The sequence below is a fragment of the Nuphar pumila genome, chromosome 16 (assembly GCF_984573655.1).
Source record: "Nuphar pumila chromosome 16, dmNupPumi1.hap1.1, whole genome shotgun sequence".
NCBI classification, from domain to species: Eukaryota; Viridiplantae; Streptophyta; class Magnoliopsida; order Nymphaeales; family Nymphaeaceae; genus Nuphar; species Nuphar pumila.
The window spans coordinates 12,701,722-12,722,261 of record NC_143264.1 but is presented as its reverse complement, the minus strand read 5'-3'; the positions used below and the strand labels follow the sequence as shown (position 1 = coordinate 12,722,261).

The following is a 20,540-nucleotide window of genomic DNA, read 5'->3' as shown; positions in this document are numbered from 1 at the left end:
TGTTTAGTAGGAAATGGGTTTTGAATAATGTGATTGTGACATGTAAGCAGGTTTTTCAAGCTCTTCAAAAATCAATAGGCACAACGTACCAAAGTTTCATAACTCAATAAAAGCATACTTTTACATCAAAAAACACAGTTTCTGAGTCCAATCCTTAATAAACGAACCACACTAAACACATTTATGTGGTTAGATTGAGCCGATACAGCTTGCACCTATGACTTCTAGCTCAATAGTCTTGTGCTTTTAGTAGTACCAAATATAAACATACATATATATATATATGATTGAGATTGCTTACTTACAGGTCAGCTGGTCATCATTCTCGAACAATTCAGTAGCTGGTGCGACAAAAGAATTTGCCAGTGCATCATCAATTATAAGTGTCCACGGTTCCTCAACTTTCAAAAGCTGCATGGTCCATGATCATCACATCAGATCTTCAATAAAGAAGCAAGAGTGAATGGAAACTTTGTGGCATGTGGCAAGGTAACAATCTGTAAGAGTCATTCAAATGCTGAGTCCATGCAGTAGGATCAATGAAGGTGTCCAAGAATTTGAGACCATCTGTAAGTCATTCAAATGCTGAGTATGTCCATGCAGTAGGATCAATGGTGTCCAAGAATTTGAGACGAGTATTTGATAGGTCCATTTTCCAAATGGAGCTATCCCTGTACAACTGTGGAGAGAATCCATTCAGGATGACCACATCTGAGAACCGAGCACAAGTCCCAAGTCAAGAGAAACAACAGAATTTAACACGCACATCTCACTGGAGTTCTACCTCTAGAGTCACCACATGCCAGGTCAGCATACAATTGAAAGCCTCTAGCGACTCATTACATGTTCATAAGCATACTTTCTACTGCTCAAATATCCATGCAGCAATGACAAGTTTCAAGATCAGAGGACACAACCTCAAGGTGTACTAATTTCCTATAATGGAACATGTCTGTAGGTCATGTCAAACGTTTTTATTCAAATACTGTCTTCAAATTAGACAGCAATTTCATTCCAGTTACTACCTGCAGACTGGCTAGGACCTACACATCCCAAACCTATGGAAGTCCACAAACAGGTCCATGATCTTGAACATTTTTGTGAGCAGCATCTTTATAAGTAGAAAAAGACCAAAGAAAATAGAACAAATACAAAATTACTTTCGACTATAAGCTGGTAAAATAATCCCAAATGTACCTTTTCTTACAAAGGCACAGATGCTTCTTAGTACTGCCTAATCTAGTTTAAGACCCTTCCAAAGCGATATATGAGAAGAGATAATAGTAACCATTTTGGGAGATCCTGTTTCCATATGTTGATAAGCTCCGTCAGGGAAAGACATGATTGTGAAGCGTGCATTTCTCTACATATTTATATTTCTCCTTTCAGGCTTAAGATGCAAATCAAAGAGTATTCAGTCTGGATGAAAGGCCACTCATTGTTCAAACAGCCTCCCAAAAGCAATTGTTGATGATACATAAAGAGTTATTTGATAGGAATCGGTCCACAGTTTAGTCATTAAAAGTTCTCTGGCACCAACATGAATTGATCAAACACAAACTAGAATCAGGAGATAAATTGCCATCCATATCACTTGGAATCATGCAACTAAAAGGGATGCGAAAGGAAAGTTTCGTAAGTTCCAAGAAGATGAATGCAAAAGCAGGCTGAATCATTCATTCAATGTCCTCACTGCATCAATCAACAATTCAACATACAATGAACATGCTACTCTGCATCAGACAAAAAAAATGAGCAAAAACTCTGGGACTCCATCTTATCCCTAAGATTCATGCAAATCACCTTATCTAGTCTTGCATTGAAATCTTGCCATTTGCTTTTCTTCCACTCATCAATGCTATCTCCCAATGTGAATCCGTGCACTCTCTCAAGATCTGGAAGAACGTTTTGATAAGCAACATTATATCACAGTTTAAAAAGGAAGGAATAAAATTGCCTCAAGTCCAAATACATCTAAATTTTGGTCATCGCCTCGGACAATGCCAAGCACCACCGAGCTATTATGGACTGAAAGAAACCATAGGGGTCCAGGCATCAAAGCTTTATCAGATGCCACTTGAAAGTATCAAGAAGAAATTTGTTTAAAACAATTAACTCTGTAATTAACAGCATGGTCACCAATGGAAGACAGTTTCCATGTTAGGTTGAAGAGTTTCAATAAAAACCACAATAAATTCTGCTATTCATTTCTGACATCAAAGGAGGTTATTCATTTTTAATAGCCAATGTTGACGCAGCATCATCAAAGACACAATACCAAGATATGCAAATCTAGAATGACTACATATCAACTTCATATTTTCATTTAACAGTGTGAGTATCTGCAAACAGATAATAAACTTACTTTCTCGAATCTTGGTCATTAGGCCTTCGACCGTTGTTACAAGCCCACCCAAAGTGCCACTGGAAAGCTCCAAGTCAAGCTCTGGAACTCCAACACTTGCTGTATCTGACTGATAACATATGATTGGAAGCAAAATAACACACATCAATAAAAATGGAGAATTAGTATGATCAACTTATGACATGAAACTACTCTGCCCATTCCATATTTTCAATTCATATGACAGCAGGTGCTGATTGAAGGCAAATAATACAAAAACAAACTCTAGAAAAGCAAACAATGTCAAACACAAAAGGAAATATTCAGCGGGAAATGAACCATCAGAGTAATAATGTTAATATTGGGAGTGTTGAAAATAAAAACAGCTGGCATTAATAATATATAAAAGATAAATGTCAAATAAAAAGTTCTACTGCTCAAAAGATGAGACAACCATAACAGTACAACCAAATCACATAGAATGCATGAAAAGCTTGGGCTCCGCTCAAAATCAGTTCATTTATTAAGCAAGCCAAGATCAACCCAGATTAAGGTTCATTCAGTTAAACAAACCATGTTCAAGCCTGAGTTAAGGCTCATTAAATACTTGATAAAGCTCTTATTTTTCCCCTCTTGATAAGAGATGAAAAGATTCAAATCCTACCCCTCTCACTTTTCATTAAACGTTTATAGTTTCCATTTAAACTGCAACTTGGCTCATGCCATGCCAAACTGATCTTAAACTTCCTCAAGCTCAACTGAGCTGATCTTGAACATGACCAGTCAAGTCAGTTCGTGTGCAGACCTAAATGCACAAGAAGTTAAAGTAACCATGCACTTAAAAGAGCTATAATAATTAAATTATTTTCTTGTGCATAATGAGAAATGGACAAACCTTTATCACATCTCTGCAAATGTCAACTGCATTCTGTATGCACACAGTAATTCTCTTTCCTTTATTTGGAATTGCACCACCTGGCTTCACCTACTTATAGCAACAAAACAATTGTCACAATCAAACTTGACGATTTTACAACTTAAATTATGAGAGTAATAATCATGGTTGTATGTATTGCACAATATGGTACGATACTTTTGGGTTTTGTGATACGATATACACTCGTATCGCAATGTGAGTGTGTATCGTACCCGTATCGGATATATCATATGTTACACCCATGTATCGTGTTGTATAGTATGATACAGTATCAGTGCACTTAAAGAAAGCCGAAAGTCGTCTTCCTACATTTTGGATTTAAAAAACCTCTTGAGGACCGAGTTCTCCATATGCCTAGAGTCCGTTAGAGGGAACCCACACACCCTAGGTTCTGTGAGATCGATTTGGGGGCCGATTCGTGGGCAAGGGAGAGAGTTTTTGTGATTTTATCAAGTGTGCATTTTCACCATTTTTTCACTCAAGAAAGTGGGTTAAGGTACAAAATCCCTATTATTTGTTTTTTATTGAGTGTTTTATTATTAAGGTGTGTTTGGTGCTTCTTATTCGTTGCTTCTTATTGAGTTTTTTAATTGGTTATGTTTTATTTTAGATCCTTCGATGTCGTCTTCACATTCATGTCATAGAGATGATCTTGTATGGCAATACTGCAGAAACATTGGTGATAAACCACAACTAGGGTCACCATTGAATTTGAGATGTTTGTTTTGTGGTGTTATTATTAAAGGTGGGTTACATAGATTTAAGCAACATATTGCAGCTCTTCGTCAAAAAGTGCGACCATATGATTCTTCATCTATTTATGCCACTTTTCCTACTGATGTTATTGTTGAGCTAAAAGCAATTGAAAGAAGAAAAATGTTGCAAAAATGTAAAGGACTTTCAATTATTATTCCAGATTCTGAAGATGACGATGATGACCCACTTGCCAACAAACTGTGCAAATATGAAGAGGCGGTGGCGCGACAGTTTGAAGCAACAATGAGGATTTTCTATCCTAATTCTTGGCCTATAAAAAAATAAGATCTTTATAGTTTAGAATTTAGATACGAAAGATAAGAACTCTCAATAGTTTAATTATGACTTAATGACATTTTAGTATGACTTGGATATAAATTTAATATTGTTAAGGCTTTAATTATGTTTAAATTATTTTCCTTTTATTTACAGTTAGTTATCAGTTGCATGGTTTGTTTCATATGTTATGTTTTTTTTAGAATTTTTGCTATTTTTTATAGATTTTTTGGAATTTTTGGAAACTTTTTATTAAAAAATTATGATAGTTTACTATACGATACAGTGTTACTTTGGGCCCGATCAATACGGGTAACGATTCGATACTTACAAACTTGATAATAATATTACCAAGCTACCATCTGAAAAGGAAAGTTAAAAAAGAAATCTTAATTTCTTTAGACATAGGTAGAGATTATTACAAACCTCAGAATTGCGGTAGCCACAAGCATCACAAGAAGATGCCATCACAATCACTTCCTGGAAGTATGGGATTTCTAGATGAGGTTAAGTTGAACAAAATCCAATGCTACCAGCAAAATCTCAAAACAGAGCATCAAGAAATCAATGACAATTAAATAAAGTTATAACAGAACTGAGTCAGCTGCTTCAATTAAGATGCAATATCTACTTCTAATTCAGGACAATCAGTCCTTTGTTTTTTTCAAGAGCTTCCAACTCAAGCTGCCATGGTACCAAAAATACAAAAGGCATGCATCTAAAGAATGAAGTTGCTTGTTAGCATTCAAGGGACAGATATAAGAATCACCCAATCAATATGCATTTGCACAACCAAGTTCATATCAGCTTGACAACATAACGAAAAAAAAAAGGATACTGGTCACGTACATACGTGTTTCACATTTACTTCCACAAGCTCCACATGTTGAAGGAAATGTCATCACCTGAAACAATAAAGCAGCAAAATGATAAGCCCAAAAATTTCATGGCACAATGTATAGCATGCCAATGGTCTCCAACAACATGAACATACTTCTTCAGGTGCAGAATACTTAAACAAGGCTGCAGCAACTTCCTCACTAGTGCCCCGAGCAATAGCTCGATGACCTGCGGTAGCTCCAATTGAACCATGTGGTTCTCTCTTTGTTCCAGCAGGAACATATCTGCTTTTCTCTGCTAAAACTTCACTATCAGAAGGTTCAGCAGCTCCAGATGATGATGGATCAACAAGAAAACCTAGTGAAGCCTGCTGTTCAGGTGTCCGATCATAAAACCTAATAGTCAACAATGGATCCACAGATGGTGCATACCTGTTAAAGCAAACAAAAATTTGAGCAATTTTGAGCACCAATTAAATGGAGTTAGTTATATAATGGTGGTAAGTGTCCAACTTAATAATAGATTGTCACAGCCATAACTGATAAATGCCAACTTGATAATATAAATATATACCAAAAATAGCAAGAGAATTAATTTACAAAACAGCATGATCTAATCAAGTTCAAATTCCCAGCCTTGAGAAATCAGGAAGTAAATGGTCTTAGACCAACTGGAAGTTTCAGCAAGACATGAAAAGCATCCATTAAATATCAAAGCATCAAATACATGAAATGCAGTCCAACCAAGCTGATAGATGACACAAGCTTTGATTTCAAATCTTAAAATGTGATTGAGAGGCACACTACAACAACAAAACAGTCTATGGCTGAGAGGCATCACACTTCACAGAACGTAAATCAAGGAGTTTAAATGGGAACATACGACTAGAAATTAATAAAATGAGATGTTCACCAGTTAGAATCTTATTGTAACCCCACCAAATTCAATAGAATATCTCAATTAAATCTCATTCATAGCACATGGAAAGCATGCACATGTATAAAGAGCCACTTACAGAAAATAAAATACAAACCAGAGTGAGTGATGCACAGAAAAACCAAGCAAAACATATACACCATGAAGAAAGAAAAGAACAGAAAAAACCCAGATGATAAGACAATGTCAAACAGCTCAGACAGACTCTGCAAGACAAAAAATGCTATAAGAACATCAACTGGAGTTTGATAGCTCACAGAGACATGCACACACGCACACACAGACCCACGCACACATATACATTCCCTCCCCCCCCCCACCACCACCACACATGCACACACGCAACACATAACCCACACTCCCCCCCGCTAACACACACAGGCCATAATCATATGAGGAACTCCAACATACGGGTTCTCAATAAAGCTATTGCCAGCTGGATCATCAAGTATGAATGTGAAGGATCCATCTCCTACAGCCAAGGACTTCAATTTTGTCAAGAATTTATCTAAAGCTTCAGCAGTCTCTGGATCAACTTTCTGAAACTCAGAGAGATAAAGGATTACAACACCAACAAGCGAGAGAGGAACATAATTTCCATGATTTGAAATGCACCTTTCTCTCATCTTGGAGAGCCTCTAATTCATTAATGGCTCGTAAAAGGATCCCTTCCACCTGAAAGATAGAAAAAGAATATTCAAAGCAGCAGATACAAATGCCTAGAATTTTTTGCATAAAACAATACTAGAAGAAATAATCATGAAGATATTATTCATATCTAATCTTAATATGCAATATTGATGCAACCGTCTTCTTGTCAACCATAGATATCCTTACACATCACCCCCAAAAAAATCAACACACTAAAACAAACTCCTCTAAGAGGAAACTCAAAAAGCCAACTTGTCCCAGTCATGCTCCAAGTACAGAAAGATATAAGAACCTAAAAAAACTTAACCAGAGTTCCATGATCTTTTTCCTGATCAATGCTAATTTTAGAATCTACTGGAGTGCAGTCAGCTTATTGTCCTCTTAATTGCAAATGTAGGAGAATCAATTAGGGAAATCAGATTTTGTAAGCATAAACCAAGGCACATCACCAATGTCTACAAGTCACAGAATGGAACTCAATACTGATCCCACAAAGACATTTATCATCTGTTACAGATTGGAAGAACGTAACCAACAAAGGCCTGAAATATATCAAACCAGAAGGTCTTAACTTTATATCCCAGACTGAAGTTTTGTCAAAGAATCATAAGGGGATCACCAGTGCATTTTCAGAACCAAATGAGACAAAACCAAATTCGCTTGCCCAGTCCAAAAATGTATAGTATGTTTTCCAAGTATGCGCTTCAGCATTTAGCATTATCATTCCATAATTAGGGCTGCAAATGGATCGGATGTGGTTGAATATCCGATCTGAGCCCAACATAGTATTTCCGGATTTGGATCCTTTAAGTAAGATCCGAATGTGCATTCAGATCAGATATGTTCAATTGGATTACTTTCAGGTTCGGGTCGGGTTCGGATCCATATTTTAAGCCAGATTTGGAATTGATCCAAATAAAAAATTGATCCAGTTGCATTTTTTACATGTAAATAGATTGTTTTTCTTCTAGTTTTCCTGATCCAGTATTATCACTTGTATTTCGGTTTCAGATTCAACTTTACCGCATCAGATCTTATTCGGATTCGGATCAAATGTTTGCAATTCGGATTTGGATTTGGATCTGGCAGGATCCAGCCCAAATCTGACCCATTTTCACCCCTAAATGCCATAACCATGACCCATTTATCCAATAAGTAGTTATCTATCCATTTCTACAGCGAAACTGTGATTCCACATTTTCTTTTATTAAGATTTCCCACCAGCTCTATTCACCATGGGAAATCCCCACAACAATTTAGTGGTGACAGCAGAACACAGACATCTAATAGCCAGCCAGCCCACCATTATCGAGCAAGAATCTTCAAAGCACTAAACCAAGTGAAGTGCAGTTGAAGTGTGAATGCCTCTAAATCAAAAAGCTTTTGACTTCTTTTCAAATACAAAGTTCCACCTATCTTGGTATCCGAAAGGGGGAAATCTCATGGATGGGGAGCTGAAAGGGCACCAATTAAATGAAAGTCGACCAGCCAATGAACACTGTCATGATTTCCAAATAAACATGGTCTATCTTCAAATTCAACAAAGTATTTTTGGATGTATCTATCATACAACCCATTTCTGTTCCTCATCCCCAAGAATGTTAAAATCTAAAACAGTAAAACCATAAATTTATTCTTGGTAGTTTGGTCTTGAAATTTCCACATAATGCCATCTGTTTCAAGGTTACTTCAATTTCTTACCTGCTCCTGTATGAGTTGCTCCCCAGTTATGCCATTTAGCATGCTCTAACGTTATTTAAGACCATAATACTACAACTCAGAAGCTCCAGGAGCTACCACAAGCATCACATCAATGTTTAATTATCACATAAAATAAAGAAATGAGATATGAACTTGACTTTCCAAAAATGTGTTTCAGCTTGATAGACATACCGTTGAAAGGGTGCCACGCTGTGCTTCTGGTGGTATCTCAAAATCCAGCTCTGGGATCTGAGAAGATGAGGCATATTTAGAGAACAGCTCCAAAATTGAAAACATAATTATTCAATATATTCAGACATGCTTTACAGGTCCACACTCGTGTTCCCTAAAAACAAGATGCATGTTCATAAAAACACAAAAGCAGCATAAAAGCAAACTAAATAAGGCAGGATGTTTGCTACAAATACTGATGGTCTTTGGGCATAGAATATATGAACCAATCAAACATAGGAAAAAAGAAAAGAAAACAAGAAAAAGGTTAATCAGGGATAATTCTAAACAGTGTGAGCACATCCATGAATATTACCTTGCTACGCAAACAGCAGAATTACAAAAAAGGAGTAAACTACGTTTTTGTGAAGTGAATATGCCTTCACCAACATGGTCAAGTTTATACACAATAATGATCTCAATTAGATGAAGTGGGTGAAATTTGTTAACTCATAGCCTAAACAAAAAAAATCACTTGCTTTCTACACAGAAGCCAATAAACAATCTTTGATTCCTCATACCTGAATCTGAATACATGTAACGCTAGGATGAATCTGCAATGATGGTGTTTTTAGGACATATAGGTCCTAGAATCAAACCTTGGGAGTTCCCACCCAAGTAGTGGTTTCCATATCTAACTGATTTAGATGCCCCTCCATCATCAAGACCCTGGATCTAATTTATTATTCATGCATACAGGATCTGATGAGCTCCAAGGTCCCATGCAGCAATCAATTTCATTTTTTCCCACAAAAAAGGAAATGCAAAGATTGAGAAGCCACCAACAAAAAAGAGTAAAGAAAAGGGTATTAACATCAAAAGTTCACCACAACCAAATCAACTGGAAGAGCAGCCAGTTATGTGCTAGACATTTCTATCTATAAAAGGCACTCCATTTGCTTGAGTCAGCACAGTAAGACACAGGCACCGATATTATCACCATTTTAAGGTAAGCTGATAATATTGGCAAAATATCACTAAACCACAAAATATCACAATATTATCATGATATTTTATATATCCTTGGTTTAGTTTTTCTTTTTTTCCTTTTGTATTTTAAAGTTTAAAACTTGCTTCTTTACATTTTTGCAAGAAAAATAATACAAATCTATTATATTCTTACCTTATTATTATTTATATTTTTTCAATCTTTAAAACTTCAGAGATTTTTCCAAGCAAAACCACTTTTAAAAAAACTTTGAGAAAAACCCTAGCAAAAAATTGCTGAGAGTGATACTGGTGACTATGGTAACACTTCATTCTGGGACATGCATGAAAGTCATGTTCACCTGTTAGAAGCTGAACCCATTTTGCTAGCAGAGCCTTTAAGGTTGGCAACAACTACACCAATGAGAAGGAGCACAGATTGACTCTAATTCACAGATGATAAACCTTAGTCAATGCTGCCATATTTATATGAAGTAAACAGTTCTGTTTGATACTGTCACATGGATGCGGATATGGGATACGATGCAGATTCGCTTGGTATGATATGTAAATTTTCAAAAAATACGATTCAGAGACATGGCCGTACATATATTATATATATTTATATAATTACATATAATAATATATATTATCCATTAAAAAGATTAATGTATATAAGCATATTTTTACCATGTCGGGTGTGTCAAACACGTATCGAGCATGACGGACACCGTGCCTACGTGTCACATATGTGTCGTGCATCGTGTCAATGTGTTGGACATGGTGTTGACCGCACCCTGCATGAATCCCATTGTGTCCCACTTTCGGATCTGTGTCGCATCATAATGACACACACTTCGCCCCTCGAAGAGTGTGTCTCCATGACAAAGGTTTGATATCTAATCACTATAAAGAAACTCAGAGTGGCAGTAAGGTATAGCAAGAACTTAAAATGTTGTTAAAAAAACTTGTTAGTTCACCCAAGCAGCAAGAAAAGCTTATATGCTATCCAGTTGTTATTCTTTCACAAATTGATCCGTTGTATGCTTCATGGGAGCATCCCTTATGCAGTGGCATACCAACTTGGAAAGGCCCCTATAGTGCCCGATTTATACTAATTATAAAAGTAGTTCGAAATGCGAGGGATAAGGTATATAAGGAGGTTTATGACAAGTTGGATACCAAAGAGGGCGAGAAGGATATTTATAGGCTTGCAAAGATGAGAGATAGAAAATCGAGGGATCTGGGTATGGTTAGATGTATCAAAGATGAAACGCAAAGGGTTTTAGTCAAAGATGAGGAGATTAAGGAGAGATAGAAAGATTATTTTGATAAGTTATTTAATGGAAGTCATGCTCAGGATCTTGGAGACTTCTCCATTCCTTTTCATGAGATGAATCGTGACTTCATGTGCAAGATTCAAAAGAAAGAAATTGAAGAGGATTTGAAGAAAATGAAATCAAGAAGGGCAGTTGGCCCAAATGGTATACCTATTGAGGCTTGGAAATGCTTGGGAGAGAAAGGTTTAGAATGGTTGACAAATCTTTTTAACAAGATTTGACGGACAAATAAGATGCCTAATGAGTGGAGGAAGAGTACTTTGGGGCCTCTATATAAGAATAAGAGTGATATACAAGATTGCACAAACTATCGTGGTATAAAACTCATGAGTCATACTATGAAACTTTGGGAGAGGGTGATTGAGTCTAGGTTGAGGAAGGTTGTCATGATATCGGAGAATCAATTTGGTTTTATGCCTGGAAGATCAACTATGGAAGCTATACATCTTCTTAGACAACTCATTGAGAGAAATAGAGAGAGAAACAAAGATTTGCATATGGTTTTTATTGATTTGGAGAAGGCTTACGATAGAGTACATAGGGGCGTTCTCTGGTGGACAATGATGAAGAAAGGTGTTTTTCTCAAGTACATTAGTATAATTAAAGATATGTATGAAGGAGTAGTAACCAATGTCCGCACTTGTGGAGGGGTGACAACCAATTTTCCTATAACGGTTGGGTTACATCAAGAATCTGCTTTAAGCCCTTTCCTATTTGCTATAGTGATGGATGAACTTACGAGATCAATTCAAGAAAATGTGTCGTGGTGTATGTTGTTTGCTGATGATATTGTTTTGATTGATGAGTCTAGAGCTGGGGTTAATGCTAAGTTAGAATTATGGAGACAGACATTGGAAGCAAGAGGTTTTAAGTTGAGTAAGAATAAGACAGAATACATGGAATGTCGATTTAGTAAGCAACGAAGTAGTGATAGGAGTGTAGTGAAGCTTGGTGAGCAAGAAATATCGGTGGATGATTGTTTCAAATATTTGGGATCTATCGTTCAAAAGTATGGAGATGTAAATCATAGGATAAAGGTTGGGTGGATGAAATGGAAAAGTGCAACTGGAGTGTTGTGCGATCGTAGAATGCCATTGCGGTTGAAGGAAAAGTTTTATAGGGTGACTATTAGGCCCGCTTTACTATATGGTATGGAATGTTGGGCTGTCAAGAGACATCATATTCAAAAAATGAGTGTAGCTGAGATGCGTATGCTTAGATGGATGTGTGGAAATACAATAAAATATAGGATTCAGAACGAAGAGATACGTAAGAAGGTAGGCGTTGCACCTATTAAAAATAAGATGAGAGAGAATCGTTTACAGTGGTTTGGACATATTCGGCGAAGGGCTAATGATGCTTCAGTTAGAAGGATGGAGAAATGGAAAAATATATTAGTTAAAAGAGGTTGGGGTAGGCCTAGGAAGACTTGGATGGAGATGATAGAAAAGGATATGAATGCTTTGAACCTCATCGAGGACATGGCATTGGATAGAAATGATTGGAGGAGAAGGATTCATGTGGAAGACCCAGAATGATTTTCTTTTTTGGTTCATATCGCCGACCCCAATTGTTTTGGGATGAAGGCATAGTTGTTGTTGTTGTTGTTGTATAAAATTTCTCAAATGGTCTTCCATGTAAAAGATATCAAAATCCCTTTTATTTTAGAAAGTCATTAAAATAAAGAAAAGACTGATGAGAAGTCATCAGGGTGTACAATGATGAAGTGAGATAAAAGGTTTCCATTTATGAAGTAAAAAAAAATCAAATGTAGTAGCCACAAAACGTCTATGAAGCTGAAGCAAAACCAATTGTCCCCATCCTAATCCAACCCAAATCTGAGTTTCATTAGCATATAGACAGATCAGATGGTGGATTTCAGCTGTATTATAGACATCCTAGATGCCCCACCTTCAAAAATCCTCATATTCCTTTCAATCCACACAAAACAATAGACGAGATCTCCACCATCTCATAATGCAGACTAACCTTATCCACTTTTCTCCTATCCAATTTATTGATGACTTGCCTTAAATTTTCAATATTACTAACATACAATGGCATGTGATATCCAGCCAAACTGTATGTGTCCTGTGGTGTAATATCTCACAAATTTTTCTTAAATTTAAAAAGTTAATAAAGGTAAATTTTATTAAAAGAATGTAATTTTTATATGAAAATCGATATTCTATGCTGGCGTTAGTGGATCTTGATATAGATATTGAATCCATTGCCAAGATCCATGATCCAATTGTGACATGGATCTTGGATCCATTGCCAAGATCCATGATTCATTTATGGTATGGAATCTGGATCTGATGTCCAGATCCATGATCCATTCATAGTATGGATTTTGGACCCGATGCCAAGATCCATAACCCAATAGTGATATGGATCTTGGACCTATTGCCAAGATCCATAATCCAAGTACGTTATGGTAAACTATATTATTTAAAAAAAAAAGAAAAATATATTTTAATATATATACATATATAGATATAGATATATATAAAGGTGGAAAATTAGAAGAGTTCCTATTTAAATAGAACTCTTCTAATCAGTGTTGTTAAAAGCGTTGAGGCGTAGCGAGGCGCTCCACCAAAATCTGAGGCGAGGCGTAAGCCTCGAGGGGCAAAGCGTAAGCCTCAAAAAAAAAATTTAAACTTAAAAAAAACTATAAAAATGATCTAAAATTATAAATAAATAAGAAATGCTTTATTGATGAAGCGCCAACCAACACGAAATAAAAAATCTCAAATAAATACGAAAAAAATATGAGATTAACATGTAAAAGTAGCATTAATGCAACAACTTGATCACCATTATGTTTGAATATGCTAAACAGAGGTCACCATTATGTTTAATATTTCAATTGTGTGTTCTATCTCAGTTTACACAGTAGTGAAAAGAAACCTACAACCCCACAATCTGTTTTAGTTTGCTTCATTATCCTATTGTAAAAGCACTCAAAACTGAGACTGTTTTCATACTCAAAGATGTGAGCCAATAAAAATCACAAATTAATTCAATTAAAATGGGTTATAGTGTAAAATATCCTATGGATCAACATCTAGATAGACCTAATAGCATCTTGAGAGATCCTTAAATAGTCAGTTTGAAGAAAAAGTTGCTTTTTATTGTTTCATTCAACAAATTTATTTCCAAAATGTAGGTCGGGTGGGCTCCTATACATCAGAAACTGATTGAAATAACCATACAACTGCTCCTTTATGTCCAACTTTTACCTTCAAGAGAAGTTGTGATGAAGTGACCACCAACATGACAAGGGATACAAGTTCCATAAGAGCCTTTTCAGTTCCTTTCTTTTCAAAGCAGATTGATATTTGCCACCATGAAAAGCAAATGATGCTTTCCAAAAGAATAATAAAATATGCAAATTTAGCAGCAAGGAATTAATTTCTGGACTGTATTCTGCACAAGATGTCCAGGCTCTCTCTCTCTCATATGCCTCAAGTAAGCAAGCATTATTGACGAAAAACCAAATCAATGCATGCTTAAACAATTCAGGACATCGGATATTTGATTGCACACCAAGAAATCATCATCGCTACAGTTATATGGACAAAAAAGGAAAACAAGGGACCGCAGTCATATGGACAAAAAATGGCTACAATTATTAATAAAAATCTATTTCATATGGACAAATCAAACTATTTGCTGCAGTCAGGGCTGGGCTAGGACTGGGCTGAGCTACAAAAATGGATAAAAATCTATTTCATATGGAATCAGGGTTGGGGTAAGACTGGGCTTTTAAAAAAAAAAAAATTAACTGTTTCGGGAGGCAGGACTGGCCCCCCCTAGCTACGCCCCTGGTTAATAAAAAAAAAACGAAAAAGCCATACCTGAAGGAAAACGATGATCGGCGACGGGTGGTGGCCGGCGATAGCAGTGGCGGCGGCGAGTGGTCGCACTGCGAGTGATCCCTTCTCAGCAGAGGCGGTGATTGGCGAGTGGTGGCCGGCGGCGAGCAGTGGCCGGCGGCGAGCAGTGGCGGTGGACGAAAGGGGACGGAGTGGAGAGAGAAGGGGCGAGGGCTTTCCCTCGCCCCGAAGCGCCTGTGTCTTTTTTAAAGACACAGGTTCTCGATCTTTCGAGAATACGGGCCCGGATCCGGGTCGAACTCGGGTCCGGGCCATCCGATGTTTAATGCGCGCCTCACTTTGAGGCGCGCCTCCTCGCCTCAAGGCGTACGCCTCAAGGGGCATGAGGCGTACGCCTTGAGGCTGTTGCGCTTTTTACGTGCGCCTCAAGGCGAAAAGGGCCTCGCCTCGAGGCGAGACGCGCTTTTTGCGCCTTGAGGCGCGCTTTTAACAACACTGCTTCTAATTTTAAAACACTAGGAGACATCCCCCTTATGGGGAGTCCCTATGTGTTATAAAACCCCATCAGCCCCGCTCTCTCAAAATCAGATTTTGAGAGAGAAAGAGAGAGGGGCGTCACCTTCTCCACCTTCAACTTTTTTTTTCCGCATTTGTGAGCAAAGGTATGGGTTCCTCTCTTTTTCGATAGAACGAGAATTTTGTCATGAGCCAAACCGCATGGGGTTAGGAGAATTTGAATCTACGTTTATGTTCTTGAACAGAAAACGCAGCAGGTATATATATATATATATATATATATGTGTGTGTGTGTGTGCGCGTGTGTGTGTGTGTGTGCGTGCGTGTTTCTGAACATATATACAAGCCTGTGATTTTCTGAAGTCTTAAAAATATGTATATAATTATTTTTCCTGCATTTCTGGAGCGATTTTCTGCATGCATAAATTTGTTATTTTCTGCGTTCTTGATCATGAACATGCATGCAAAATTTTTGTATGCATGTCTGAAATTTTCTGCATGCATAAACTTGCTACTTTTTGCGTTCTTGAGCCTGTACAAGCCTGAAATTTTCTGTATGCAATCTGTGATTTATCTGCATGTATAAAGCTGTATTTTTCTGCATTCTTGAATAAGATTCGCAGTATATATATAAAAAATATATATCAGCCTGTGATTTTGATATATATATATATATATATATATATATATATATATATATATATATCAGGGCTGCAAATCTGATTTGTTTTTGCAGCTTTAACACATATATATATCAGTTTGCGTTTTTTACTGTGTTTGCAACACTAATATATATGTATATCAGTCGGCAAATCTGGATTGTTTCACAGTTTTAATACATGCATATCAGTCTGCGTTTTTTACTGAGTTTGTAGCATTGATATACAAGTATATTAGTCCGCAAATCTGGACTGTTTCACAGTTTTAATACATGTATATCAGACTGAGTTTTTTATTGAGTTTGCAGCGCTGACATATATGTATATCAAGCTGCAAATTTAGACTGTTTTGCACCTTTAATACATGTGTATCGGATTGTGTTTTTTATTGAGTTTGCAACGCCGATATATATATATCAATCTGCAAATCTGGATTGTTCCGTAGCTTTAATACATACATATCAGTCTACGTTTTTTGGATTGGGTTTGCAGCCCTGATATATATGTACATCAGTCTGCGATCTTGTTAGTGATCGCAGCACACACACACACACACACACACACACACACACACACACACACATATATATATATATATATATATATATATATATATATATATATATATATAATGTGTGTGTGTGTGTGTGCAAATTTTGATTTTTGTTTATAGCAGGATCGTATATATGTCTGAAGTCTTGGTTATGTTTCGCAGCACATACATATGTATATCTGTCTCTGACCTGGTTAGAGTTCACAGCATAGATATATATATATATGTATATATGTCTGCAATTTTGATAATGTTCACAGCATATACATATATGATATTTGCAATTTTTTATAATGATCTCAGCACATATGCATATATAGTTGTCTACGATTTTGAAAATGTTCACAGCATATATATATATATATATATATATATATATATATATATATATATATATATATATATATATATGCACGCGATCTTGAGAGTATGTATATATAACTGTTGGTAATCTTGACAGCACTTACAGCAAAAATATATATAAACGCATGTCTGCAATTTTGATAAAGTTCACAACAGAAATATATCATGGACAGTTATTCAATCTATGAATTTTTAACTGTTTTGACTTCTCTGACAGTACAGTAAGACTGTTATACATGGCTAAATATGCATTCATTAACTTGCCGTGATTGTATTATGAATTGTATAATGAACATTAAAAGTTAATTCTTTATGAGTGTTTCATGTTCACTGAAAAAACTTGCAATGTAATCTGATTGTGGTAATATTTGAATCACTAATGGGTCTTTTGATGCCATACGCATGTGTTGCTCATGAAATGTTAAATTGTAATTTGCATTACAATGATTTTGTTGAAAAAATTGGTTTTGAAATAATTACACTCTTGATGTGACTGAGTAAGAGGCCGAAATTGTTATTGCATGTAGATTTGCATAATTGTTCTTGTGTGAATAACTTTTAATTAATTAATATGGTAAAAGACACTAAACAATGTAATAATTTTCTTCTCTTGTGTCCTAAAAGGTTGGGAACCTTGGATAGCGGTTATAGGAGACCGTAAAGATACCAAAGACCGTGTACATTTATTGTCCTCAAGAACTCGATGTGTGGTTCGTGTTCCCAGCCACGGTTATAGGAAACTTTAACTACTTTGCTTTGGGGTAGTGTTGTTGACTCGGTTATAATTATTGGTATACCAAGAAAAGTGGTGTCAATGGATATAGATTTTCATGATGTTTCGGCATTAGGTGAGGATTCTTAATGTTTCGATTGAGGGTATGGATTCCTGATACCGGTCAAGGAACAAGTTTAGAACCCAGTAATTAAAATACAAATTGTGTATTAAGCTACGACTGAGAATTGTCATGCACCTCGGGAACTTTGCCCGTTTTGAGTATCTACGAGTTTGTAAGAAAGTGAAAATTAAATTTGTGTGCATTAAATAGGAAAGCAATTCTGATAATTTAACTTAAAAAGTTATTCATGCATATTGCATTGTTCCATGCATCCCTAAATGTTTAGCATTGATTTCATGCATCTCTAAATGTTTAATTTAGCATGGAATTGTTGAATGTTTGCTTGAACTGCTTAAATTGTAAGTTGACCTAAATATGTGTTGTTTGTAGAGCCCTTTTAAACTTGTATTGGATTTAGTTTATATTAAATTCCTTATTGTTGGATTTCGAGAGAATATTGTACGAGAACTTTGATTTTTGCCCCGTTTTAAAAAAATGTTTTTCAGGCACTACAATGGAAGGACTGGTTGGCTGGAGGACACGAGGATTATGATATAGTGGCCTAGGTTCTGACGTACACTGAAGATTTTGTTTTGGTATGAAAACTATATGGAACTTAATTAAAATTATTTGATTGAGTAAAGGCAATTTCAGTTCATGGTTTAAATTTATTCTATGTATGAAATGGTTGGTTGGGTTGTGAGTATTAAATATGTAATCTGTCCCGGTTCCTTGGGATGTTTTCTGCAATTGTTTAAAAAAATTGTATTTTTTGACGATCAGTTTGGAGTCATTACATGTGGTAAGGGGGAAGGACCAGCATACAATCAAATATGTTTCTTCATCCATGCCACAAAAGAAAATAAATTGCATGGGCCTCCATTAATTTTAGAGTGTTGAGAGCAATTATCAAGCTAATCAAATCCCCTGAACTTGCTATATATAAACCTGCACAAATACTAATATCGTGTCTGTGATTTACAGCCCTTTCCTTCCCCACCCACCGCCCTTGGAATCAACAAAGAGAGTCGTCATACTACTTCGTGTGGAATAAGACCAAATATGTTGTAGACTACATAAATTAAAGAATGAAAGCAAGTCTTATCGTCTGAGATACAGTTATAAACATGTTAGGCTCGAGCGAAATCTAAGTGGATCCCATTACAGGTTTAAGGTTTGATCATAGAGAACCTTCACCATATCCTACTCTAAACTCCCCTTTAGATAGGGCACCAGTAGAGAACATGAAAGCATATTGAGAAACATAAAGAAAAAATTATGTATAAAGGACCAACCAGCTGAATAACATAGCATGACAGCTAGAATTTGAGGTTCGCTCAGCTTGCCTATGAAAACAGAAGTGAAAAAGTTATAAATGGTCAAACCAGTTGGGTTTCTACCTATTTCCCCTGCAAGTGCAAGACCCTAAACCTAGTCTACCAAAAACAGAAAACCCTACCTCCACCTAGATATCTTTCCATATCAGTTATCAAAAACTCCAGATCATTTTGGGTATCCATTACAAACATTTCTGATATTTTAAATTCTGGGTTTATAAAGAAAAATCACTATAATAGAGGGACACTCCCAAGATTTACTTGAAATTTGAAAAACCATAAAAACAAAAGAATTCAAACACTTCTTCAATCTTTTCCGCATGACATTTGCCTTTTCAAATCACCCAAGATAGAAACAGAGACGTCTCAAGGAAAAACATCCATGACAATCTATAATCATTTTTTCTGACTTCCTCAAGAATAATTCATAAATCCGATATTTCTGCCTCCCATGAATGTGTCTTACCCTCTCTCCAACTTTTAGTGTTTTGCTAGATATTTTTAAGCTTCCTTACCATGTTGGAAAGAGACGAGTGTCCCATGACAAGCTTATTCCTCTATGGTGAGCAATGGCCATGAAACCTCACACCTTACAAAACCTGAACGGAGCATGTTCTAAGAGGTCAAGCCCCAATTCCATGTAAATGGTATTATGATATCAAACATAACCACAAATCTCATTCTCGGCAAGGTTTTCCTAGGGAGTTTTGTCAAAAAGTAGTTTTATCAGGAAATTCTTGGGAAAATCTCAGATGTCTTGAAAAAAATTAAAATGAAAGGAAAAAAAAGGATAAGAAATAATATACAACAACTACGCCTTCATCCCAAAACAATTGGGGTCAGCGATATGAACCAAAAAAGAAATTCATTTTGGGTCTTCCACATGAATCCTTTTCCTCCAATCATTTTTATCCAATGTCATGTCCTCGGTGAGGTTCAAAGCATTCATATCCTTTCCTATCATCTCCATACAAGTCTTCCTAGGCCTACCCCGACCTCTTTTAACTAATATATTTTCCCATTTCTCCAACCTTCTAACTGGAGCATCATTAGGCCTTCGTCGAATATGTCCAAACCACCGTAAACGATTCTCTCGCATCTTATTTTCAATGGGTGCAACACCTACCTTCTTACGTATCTCCTCGTTCCGAATCTTATCTTTTATTGTATTTCCACAAATCCATCTAAGCATCCGCATCTCAGCTACACTCATTTTTTGAATATGATGTCTCTTGGCAGCCCAACATTCTGTACCATATAGTAAAGCGGGTCTAATAATCGTTCTATAAAACTTTCCCTTCAACCGCAATGGCATTTTACGATCGCACAGCACTCCAGTTGCACTTTTCCATTTCATCCACCCAACCTTTATCCTATGATTTACATCTCCATCAATTTCTCCATACATTTGAATGATGGATCCCAAATATTTGAAATAATCATTCACCGGTATTTCTTGCTCACCAAGCTTCACTACACTCCCATCACTACTTTG

General features: G+C 36.3%; 1 protein-coding gene across 3 annotated transcripts in view; it reads right to left on the bottom strand.

Moving 5' to 3' along the window:
* LOC149812946 (uncharacterized) overlaps positions 1 to 20,540 on the bottom strand; it is a 61,278-nt gene that overhangs the window by 21,021 nt on the left and 19,717 nt on the right. For all 3 annotated transcript variants that reach the window (XM_089992231.1, XM_089992229.1, XM_089992230.1), the window contains exons 6-15: positions 8,634 to 8,690; positions 6,705 to 6,764; positions 6,501 to 6,628; positions 5,308 to 5,584; positions 5,152 to 5,218; positions 4,740 to 4,810; positions 3,240 to 3,329; positions 2,366 to 2,474; positions 1,804 to 1,895; positions 306 to 411 (exon numbers count right to left, since the gene is read on the bottom strand). In XM_089992231.1, coding sequence (XP_089848357.1) covers positions 306 to 411; positions 1,804 to 1,895; positions 2,366 to 2,474; positions 3,240 to 3,329; positions 4,740 to 4,810; positions 5,152 to 5,218; positions 5,308 to 5,584; positions 6,501 to 6,628; positions 6,705 to 6,764; positions 8,634 to 8,690 — 1,057 coding nt within the window. The remainder of the gene's footprint in view (positions 1 to 305; positions 412 to 1,803; positions 1,896 to 2,365; positions 2,475 to 3,239; positions 3,330 to 4,739; positions 4,811 to 5,151; positions 5,219 to 5,307; positions 5,585 to 6,500; positions 6,629 to 6,704; positions 6,765 to 8,633; positions 8,691 to 20,540) is intronic.